Genomic DNA, 9,664 nt, shown 5'->3' with positions numbered 1-9,664 from the left:
TCCACATGCTATCAATTTTGTACCAAACAATATAGATGCCCATCATGACAGTCATAACCCTGCAAAACCTATACACAACACAAATCCTATTGTGCCAAATGACCAAAATATAATTGGCCTAAGAAGGTCAACTAAAACACAGAGAGCTCCATCTAGCTTGAAAGACTTTCTGTGTCATGTCCCTCATCCTTTCACTTATGTGCTACATGTTCTCAGGTGCCTCTACAATATGCAAGACAACATGTTCTCAGGTGCAATGAAAGACAGTTTGGAACAGTTGGTGGATCCTTCCAACTTTGGTCATTTACCTCGTCTTGATATTCACAACCCTGTCAAACAATCATACAACTTTTTATTCAAACATTAAAATACATGAAATTATACTTAAAAAAGAAAAAATAATAATTGAAACATCATCAAAACCTTTACGATTAAACTTTGAAGTTTGTGGCATTGTTCAAGCATTTGTTGCAACCAACCCCACATATTAAAGAAAAGTTTAAGTTTCACATGTGTCAGATTATGAAACATTGGAAGTTTAGTACAACATTTCAATTGTTCCTGCATGAGTTACACAAAACACTACATTAGAAAATATGTATTGACATCAAAATTCAAGCTATGCAACCACTTCCACAAGCTATATGCATACCTGTTCCATATATAGATTCTCCACGTTACGAACCAAATTAACAGGAATGATATAATCGTTAAAAGAAATTCTTGCTTTGATTAAACTAGGTAACAAGCCGTCAAACTCTTTCTCTGGAACAAATGAATCATTAAGTATATACAAAAATTTGGTTTGCAGCTCCTCAAGTATTTTACAACCAGACAGAAGTTTAACAAGCAATTCATGCCGTTCGAAACTCATTCTCTTTAAATGAAGAATTTTAAGAACAGGAAAATCCACTTGATGAGAAAAACCATTCACTATTATTCCTTTCAACTTAAGAACCTTAAGGGTCTTGCAACTAAGAATACTAGATGGTAATTTCATGTCATTGTGAATGTTAAGATTCTCTATTCCTCGATTCATTACATAGGAAACAAATAGAGTAACATCACGTTGGGTTTGAATTGGACACCAGTAGTTGCAATTGAAACGAAACGAAAGGATTGGAAGTTCAATTTTTCGTAAGAGCATCAACTGGTGTAAAGAATATCCATGGCAGGTCATGTCTTGGAAGGATTTGCAGTCGAATTCGAGAGTGAGGACCGAAAGCCATAATGATTTCCATCTCTTAGAGAGGATGCTTGTGGTTGCAGCATGTTTGGTTGGAAGAAAAGAAAGAATGTGACAAAGAATTGAATCGTGAAACTCACTGATTCTATCTGCTATTATCTCTGTCCTCAGTAACACCATAGTAGGGAAGATCACATGCCGTTATTATTAGTAGGGTTTTGAGAAAATGTTATTTAGGGTTTTTTATTGTTTCAAAACCAAACTAAAATTCAATTAATTGTGCCTAAAATTTTAACCAAAAACTATACCTTGCACCCCTATATTTTTTTAATGAATGTGTTACTGTTTAAATAAAAAAATAAAAATATTTTTTTTTTGATATTTTATATTATATTTTGAAAAAATATAAGTAAAATCTTATACTTGTCTCAAATCCTTGTGAAACTTTGAGACATGTTTTGGATGAATTATATAATAATTCTTTTATTATTTTATGAGCTCCGTCTCAAATCCGTATGAAATATTAAAACATATAATGATGTTTTGTATAAAGTATATACGAATCTTTGAGACATAATTTGAATACAAAATAAAATAAGGGTTTTACTTTTTTTTATGAGTTTCGTTTCGCCACAAATTGTGTGACATATTGATACAAATTATAATACCTCACGTAATTCTATTTAGAGTCATATATTAAATAAAGAATTAAAAATTTAGTTAATGAAACAAACATCATATAAATAACATCCAAGAATTACTCAAACAATAATATGATTGGGGATTACTAAATTTAAGTGGAACTCTTTATTTTAAGAGTCCACTCAGCTTTAAATGTTACTAATTCTCTCGGTGTTCTATCAATACTAACTCTTGTGGTTTTAATGTAAAATCGGAGATCGAAACATATCAACTTCATATTCATGTGGGATTCGACTTCTTACTTAACTTTGGCAAGAGAATCGAGAAACTGCAAATTTAGGTGTTTGGTTTGATGGTGCTTGGAGGTGGGAATTCGGTTAAAATTCGGTGGATATTTCTCAGGGGAAGAAGAGCAGTTGTGTGTGTTGTTGGATGTCTTATTCGTGGTATGTCTAGTTCCAACAATGGTAGATAAATTCGTGTGGTGGAAAGATACAAAAAGATTTTTGGTCAATTCTAGCTACCGCGTGTTGCAACATCTGTCCTTGAGGGCCACGCTTTGGAGGAAAATATGTCTCGGGCTCTTGCATGTATTCGGAATTCGAAGGTTCCGAGAAAAATTATGATTTTTTGTTGGAGGTTGGTGATTAATAGCTTGACATTGTTGAGAATGTAATTCATGGTGTCAAAGCATGTTGTTGTCGAAACACCTAGGTGTCGAAGTGTCGAGGGGTTAGCCTCGACATGGTTTTTTACTTAGGCTAAATTTTACAGTGTTAGCCGAATTGGGTATTTGAGCTTTGCTTAAGGAGAAAGCAAGCCCAAAATCTATAAATAGAAAGTAATCCTTAATAAGTGTAAGACATACAACATAAGTCCACTTGTGTTTACTAGTAAATTTGGTAAACAAAACAAGTTTCTATTAATATTTAAGGGATCAAACTCGAAAATATCCCAAAACATATTTATGTTAATTATGACCTTTGAACATATTGCTATCGAAATCGAATGCAATATTTGGGATGATAATTGGAACTTGACTAAAATCAAAATGTAAACGCTTTGACAGTAAAGTGACTAAAATCGAAATATAAAGACTTTAAATGTAAAATGACTGAAAGTAACTTAAATGCAAGAATGACTTAAACGTAAAATACTTGAAATTATAAATGTGGAACTCATACGTATATTTTAGACTAGTATTTAAATAGATACATGTTTATGGTGTAAGGGTCCGCAATTGTACTAAAAATATCCTACAAACTCAAAGTACTTGTATTATTGAGAAGCAAGTGAGACTGCACACAAGAGTAGACTAGACACATCGCACCACGTTTCTCTTCCATGCAAACCTTGCCCTCAACATATTTCCACGTGTCTCTGAATAACCATATGATCTTATCTAATTCGGACTCATTCGACTAATCAAAATAACCAATCTAAATATTAGAAATTTCACTAAGTCCAAAATCCACAAATACCTCTTGATCGTTGACTTGGATTCGACTAGGAATTCTCAAGCCCTATTTCGACAGATCGAAGTCATCACATCGACCTACGGTCCTGATTAACCATATTCGAATTCACTCCTCACCATGATATGCCCTTGTGTCTTACTTACCATTAATATCTATGTCTAAAATGCAAGGTAACAAATTGCCCCCCAAAATTCCATATTTTGATTTAGATTAGAAACGAGAAAGGTGGCATTTTTTAGTGTATCTTTGACAGTGTTTCAACTTCTCCGCTAACGTTATCGTCATCATTACCACTTTATTGCGCGTTGTCACTTTGCATAAGACCATTTTAGAATATCATCACCACTTCTAGTTTCTAGGTGAACATGAATGTGCGCGTCGTTACCAACTGCTTCACTCACATTAATGTGGCCACTTTGTAATACACGAAAATGATCCATTACCTCCACTTCTATGCCAAGCATCGATTTTGAACAGAAATTGAGACTATAAATACCCAGCTTGATTCTCCTTCTCATCTTCTTCATTCACGCATCTTCTTGATTCTCTCTTGCATAAAAAAAAACCTTCACTTTCTCTTATAAGAAGCTACTAACTTCAACAATGGCAACCAAAACCTCAAACACAAAGTTTGACACTGGGAAAAATCCTTTGGCATTCACGATTTTTCCATAAGACAATGGACAAGGCAGAGATTTCGTACCTGAACCACCAATGTCAAAGGACAAAATCTCCAACTAGGCGAACTAGGTACTTATCCCTTTTTCTTTGTCTTGAAAACTCCTTGCACTCTTAGGGCCTTACCCGACTATAAAGTCACATGCTGGAAAAGTTAAGAACATATTTCCAGGCTACCTAGTTACAATGCCCTCAACAATCGAATAACGCGCTCTCGATCTATCTTTTATGGATAAAATTGTGTATCATGACATGATCTCGCTTGGCTCGACAATGTTAAGCCCCAAAGAAATAAACAATGGCAAGAATTAGGTATTTATGACATGATCAAAATCTCTAGGACTGGTCATAAATACAACCCAGCCATGTTGTTAGCGTCGATCTTTTTTTGGGAAGTTTCGACCACTACTTTTTAATTTCCTTGTGGCATGTTAACACCAATTATATTCGATGTGGCAGCCATCACAGGGCAAAACTGTCTAGGAAAAAAACTTTACTCTGACCCTATAAACAACCAATGAGTTCATTATTGAATGATTTAGTTTCAAGAACTTTATCGTTGATAATCACGATAAGACAACTGCAGAAGTCTCCAACTAGGAGCACAATGCCTTTTTAATCCTTTGGCTTTCCTACTACGTTTTCTACTTTAGTTCCTTACAAGTAGCTAAGAAATTTGTACCTTTAGCTATTCAACTTCATGAGGGTCAAAACATCTCAGAAAGCAAATTCATCTTGATAAACCTCTATCAGTCACTTAGAGATGCTTCCTACAAACTAAAACACCTTCCTAAAATCAACAAATCGTACCTGCTTTCTGGTCCCTTGTGGCTTCTACAACTCTGGCTAAATGCCAAATTTGAGCCCAAACTTCAAATAACTCAATCCCAAGCTTTGGTAGAACATACTGGATGTAGAGCCATCGAAGGCACAAGGCTTGCTCTAACCACTCTTTGGTGAACTTGTAATAGAGGAATGTCGCATGTTTTGAATGGAAACCTTTGTCCTCTTTTTGATAGGGTGGAAGAATCAGTTGCGTATCTATTTTTTGCATGTAGTAGAACCGATTTTGTGTGGAGGTACGTTCTGCGTTGGTTGGGAAGTGATGAAGACGACATTATAGTGGTGGATGGTGCGACGATACTTGATTTGATGGTTCAGTTTTTAGTGCAACTCAAAGAAAGGTTGTAACGTTTCATTAAATCTTCTTTTTTTGTTTGCTTTCTTTTTTATGTTAGATTGTTGGTGTGTGCGATTGAGTAGGAACAAAGTGGCTTTTAATGATAAAGTTTGGAAAATATGGATAAATTTTGTATTTGATTAAGTCCTTATGTTGGGATTGAATTTTCATTTTGTCAAAAGGTAGAATTTTTTTAGTTAGGGATGTTTGGAAATATAATCCCATGGAGTATGTCAGAGTGTAATTTTCTATTGTTAGGGGGTTGGTTTTCTCCCCTTTTTAGTTTGTTTCTTCTTGTATTGGATTTAGCACCTCTTGTGTTCTATGAATTCTAGTTGTTTATAAAAAATCACCTTTCCTCTCATGTGGTTTTTCTACCAAGGTGAAATCAACAACTACAAAACCATTCTCCATAATGGATTGCAATAGCAGGAAAAACGTTTTGATCAAGACGGTTCATAAATGTAATCTTTTCTTTTGTAATAGTTAAAATTATTTTCTTTAATACATGCTTGTAAAAATGGTTAAAGTTGTTTTGAAAGCATGCATGTATTTGTTGTTGTTGTTAAATTTTAATATTTCTAACAACAATAATAACAACAAAGTAACAACAACAAATAAATTGTTAAGTTATGTTCATGCTTTCCTAACTAACATCAAAAAAATTTAACAAGCATCCATTTAAGAAAATAATTTTAAAAGTTACAAGAGAAGATACATTAAGAACATACCTTGAGATGCACAAGGTTCATTTTAGAAAAGTTTCCTGATTAATCTATGTTTATTTCTATGCCACTCCCGAGTCAGGTGGCTCGTCCGCCTATGAATCATACTCCATGGCCTATGCATTCCACTCCACCCATATTTGTATCTTGCATTGGATTACTATCCACGCCTTATTTTTCTACATTTCAACCTGTCGCACCTCGAAAAATGCGATTCCTCGCGATGGTCGCGAAAAAAAAAATAGTTCGAACAGAGTCGCCACCGAACTTTATTTATCCCAATTAAGGAATAGGAAAATATCGATAAAACCTTTGAAAAACAGAATAATGGTCGTCGCAACCATATTCGGGTTCGGGAGTCGATTACGCAAGGGGAAGGTATTAGCACCCCTCACGTCCGTTGTACTCAACGGGAACCTTTTAGTCTAAATTTGCTATTTGAATGTTAGTTTACTGTTATTTGTTTTCTTTGAGTGATAAAAGGATAAAAATAGAGATGGATGGAAACCTCAGAAGGGAGAAAAGGGAGGTTTTTTATTAGTGTGCTCGCGAAGATACAGCAATCTCCTGCCTACGTATCCTTATGGTGCAATAAGGAAATCAGAGCATTCGTAGTTCGGGCTACTACGAATATTTGGGTGTGTTTTGTTTTGATGAACGACTGTGTAGGTCGGCGTTCTAACGGCTAAACGCTGGCTTGTCTACTCTCGGGGGAGGCTCTAGCACTGGTTTGTTGTGCGCATTAGAAGGGATTGACAGTGTTCTTTTGAAAGGGTTTTGGTCACGCGGGGGTGACAGGTTGAATTGATGTGTTTGGGTTTGATTGGTTTCGATCGCACGGGGCGAGAAGTTAGGTTTGATTGGTTTGAGATATTTTTGGAGAACGACGAAAGGTTGAGCAATGTGGTGTTCACCAATCGTCCAATTCTTTCGAGGAATAATAAGGCGTCCGCCTTCTAGTCCCTTTTCGTTCGAATTATTTTGAAAGTTTGTTTGTGGATGTTGAATATGAAGGAGAATTGCGACCCAAAGCGCAGCGGAAATTAAAAAATTTCTCCTTTAGAGATCCTTACGAATGGTCATGATCAGTGATAGAATATTTACCTCTTGTGACGGTTGAACCTTTGGTGCAGATCTCTTGTGACGATCAAAACCTTTGATGCAAATCCACGAAGCGATCACGAACGTTGAACGATGACAACGTCTCTACTCAGTCCACACGAACGGGTTCCTTCAATCTCAGTGCTAGCTGGTACGAGTGAAGGCTTTGAGTGAGAGGGAGAGAGTGATAGAAAACGAAAAGAATGCAACCGCCATGAATGCTTCTGCACAAGGGTTCTATTTATAGAACCACTTGTGTGGGCTTCAAGCTAAAAGCCCACTTAAGTGTATTTTGGCCCATATCTTATAATATGCCCAAAATCACTTAAGCCCATGGTACCTTACCATATTTCGTATTCTACTCAAGTACACCGTACCTTACGATGTTCCATAACTCACTTAAGGGCACCGTACCTTACGGTATTCCTTAGTTACCCTATCTCTCATCAATCCGTCCTTTGTGTGTGACCCTGTAGGTTTTCGTGACGTTGGCAATTATATTAAATCATGTATTTAACATAATAAACAGTGAGCGGTATCTAGCAACACATCACTGCTACCCAAGACACGAAAATGTCATGTGATCTGACAATTCCTTCTGTGATAATACTTATGTGTATAATTACCCTTTTGCCCTTATGTCTATATTGAACACAAGGTATAGACCGTGTCATCCTTGTCTAGTTCAATATTGGGCCCATAGACATTTATCCTGTTATGCAGGATGGGCAAATTCCATCTAGGTCACTCATGTCCCTCAGCATGCTTTGTGGAGTACCCATCAACTGTCTTTATGGTTATCCAGTTACGGACAACGTTGGATCAGCAATAAAGCACTCGACTCTACATCTAGGATCCATAGTGGTTTCAGGTCGAAGAGTGGAATACACTATTATCACCATGAGAATAACTTATGACACTTTGCATAACGTTCTATATAGTATTCTCATAGCGGGTCAATCCGGTATAAATATTACTCCTAATATTCATACCTATGTTTAAGACTTGATAACTCTTTATCCATGATCCATGAGATGTGATCATCAGTCTACAAACATAATAGTCTTAATGCTTTAATGTTATCCCACTTCACACTAAAGCTCAACTACGGATACTTTAGAAATAGTGTCCTTATGTTTAATGTGTTCTCATGATTAAGTCACACTTAATACATTAAACAGACTATCTATTCCAGGGACTTTATTAATCAACCATAATAAAGAGAATGCCTTTTATTATTCGATACAAGTACCAAAATGTATTGGCCTTGGCCTCTAGGGCTTACACCAACAGAATATGCACGGTAGTGAGGCGTACGCCCCCTACTTGCTTATCCAAAGAATAATGAGGCGTACGCCACTTATTCCTTTATCCAAATTTATTTAGCGTGTTTTAGTCGGAAGTCGATAATTTGTGCAATATGGCGTACGCCAATTATTCAAATAATCGAGAGATGGCGAGGCGTACGCCTCCTATCTCTTTTATCATCCGAGGTTTAAATTGTAAAAGTATGTTTGGATGTCGTATATGATTTACGAAAATAGTTTGAATTTTGGATTGGTAGGTTTGGATTTGAAGATGGTTTGAGCTTACTCGATTGTGTTTTAAGTTTGATGACGAAGATTCGAGCAATATGGCGTACGCCAATTATTCGAATAATCGAAAGATAGTGAGGCGTACGCCTCCTATCCTCTTTTCATCTGAAATAGAATTAAATGGTTGTAGGATTTGTAGTTGATTTAGAAAATGTGATTTGAATGTATATAATCAAGGTTTTAATTTGATGACGAAGATTCGAGCAATATGGCGTACGCCAATTATTCGAATAATCGAAAGATAGTGAGGCGTACGCCTCCTATCCTCTTTTCATCTGAAATGTAGAATAAAAAGGATTTGGGATTTGTAGAAATGATTTGAAATATTATGATTTGGAATTGTTATGATTTAAGGTTTAATCGGGCGACAAAAACTTACGCAATATGGCGTACGCCAATTGTTCAAGTGCTTGAGAAATAGTGAAGCGTACGCTTCCTATCTCCTTTTCATCCCAAGTTATATTTAAGAGAACATTCTTTTGAAGTTGAATAGTTTGAAAAGTGGTTTGAGAATAAATTGATTTGAAATATTGATTTGAAATTGTGATTTAAGATTTAATTGGATGACAAGAACTCGTGCAATATGGCGTACGCCAATTATTCGAGTTCTTGAGAAATAGTGAAGCGTACGCTTCCTATTTCCTTTTCATCCCAAGTTTTTGTTTAATAGAAAATGATTTTGAAATTGAATGGTTTGAAGAAAATGATTTGAGTTTGTGTTTATGAAATTTATTTGTGTTGGATGAATTGAAATGAAAATGAAATTTGAAAATGATTTATTGAAAAGATGATTACATGAAATTGGTTTAAATCAAATGATGAATTGATATTGAAATGAAATTAAAAATGATTTATGAAAAGATAATTTGTGAAGTAATTTAGCTTGAAATGATTTGAAGTTTGTAATTGGAAGAAATTAATCCATTTTCTTTTTAACAAAATTAATTTATTAAAATTTGATTAAATTGATTAATTAAATTAATTAAAATTAATTATCAAAATTATTTAATTAAATTAAATAATTAAGCTAATTAAAATTGATTAATAGAAATTAAACTAATTAAAGATTTTAATCAATT

The 9,664-nt window shown here is 35.0% G+C and overlaps 1 protein-coding gene across 1 annotated transcript; it reads right to left on the bottom strand.

Annotated features, from left to right (window-relative positions):
- Positions 1-212: 212 nt before the first annotated feature.
- Positions 213-1,366, bottom strand: LOC127081552 (putative FBD-associated F-box protein At5g56410). Its single transcript, XM_051021799.1, has 3 exons — positions 653-1,366; positions 424-561; positions 213-329 (listed from the first exon to the last, which is right to left on the bottom strand). The coding sequence occupies exons 1-3, from the start codon at positions 1,364-1,366 to the stop codon at positions 213-215; spliced, it is 969 nt and encodes a 322-aa protein (XP_050877756.1).
- Between the last annotated feature and the right edge of the window lie 8,298 nt (positions 1,367-9,664).

The sequence above is a fragment of the Lathyrus oleraceus genome, chromosome 5 (genome assembly GCF_024323335.1).
Source record: "Lathyrus oleraceus cultivar Zhongwan6 chromosome 5, CAAS_Psat_ZW6_1.0, whole genome shotgun sequence".
NCBI lineage: Eukaryota > Viridiplantae > Streptophyta > Magnoliopsida > Fabales > Fabaceae > Lathyrus > Lathyrus oleraceus.
Note: the sequence above shows the minus strand (reverse complement) of the source record. Positions and strands in the feature narration are given on the sequence as shown.

Coding starts and splice junctions, on each gene's coding strand:
- LOC127081552 (XM_051021799.1), bottom strand. CDS start 1,366: ATGGTGTTACTGAGGACAGAGATAATAGCAGATAGAATCAGTGAGTTT. Junction 562..652: donor AGAATCTATATATGGAACAG/GTATGCATATAG, acceptor TAACTCATGCAG/GAACAATTGAAATGTTGTAC. Junction 330..423: donor TTCAAAGTTTAATCGTAAAG/GTTTTGATGATG, acceptor ATTGTTTGACAG/GGTTGTGAATATCAAGACGA.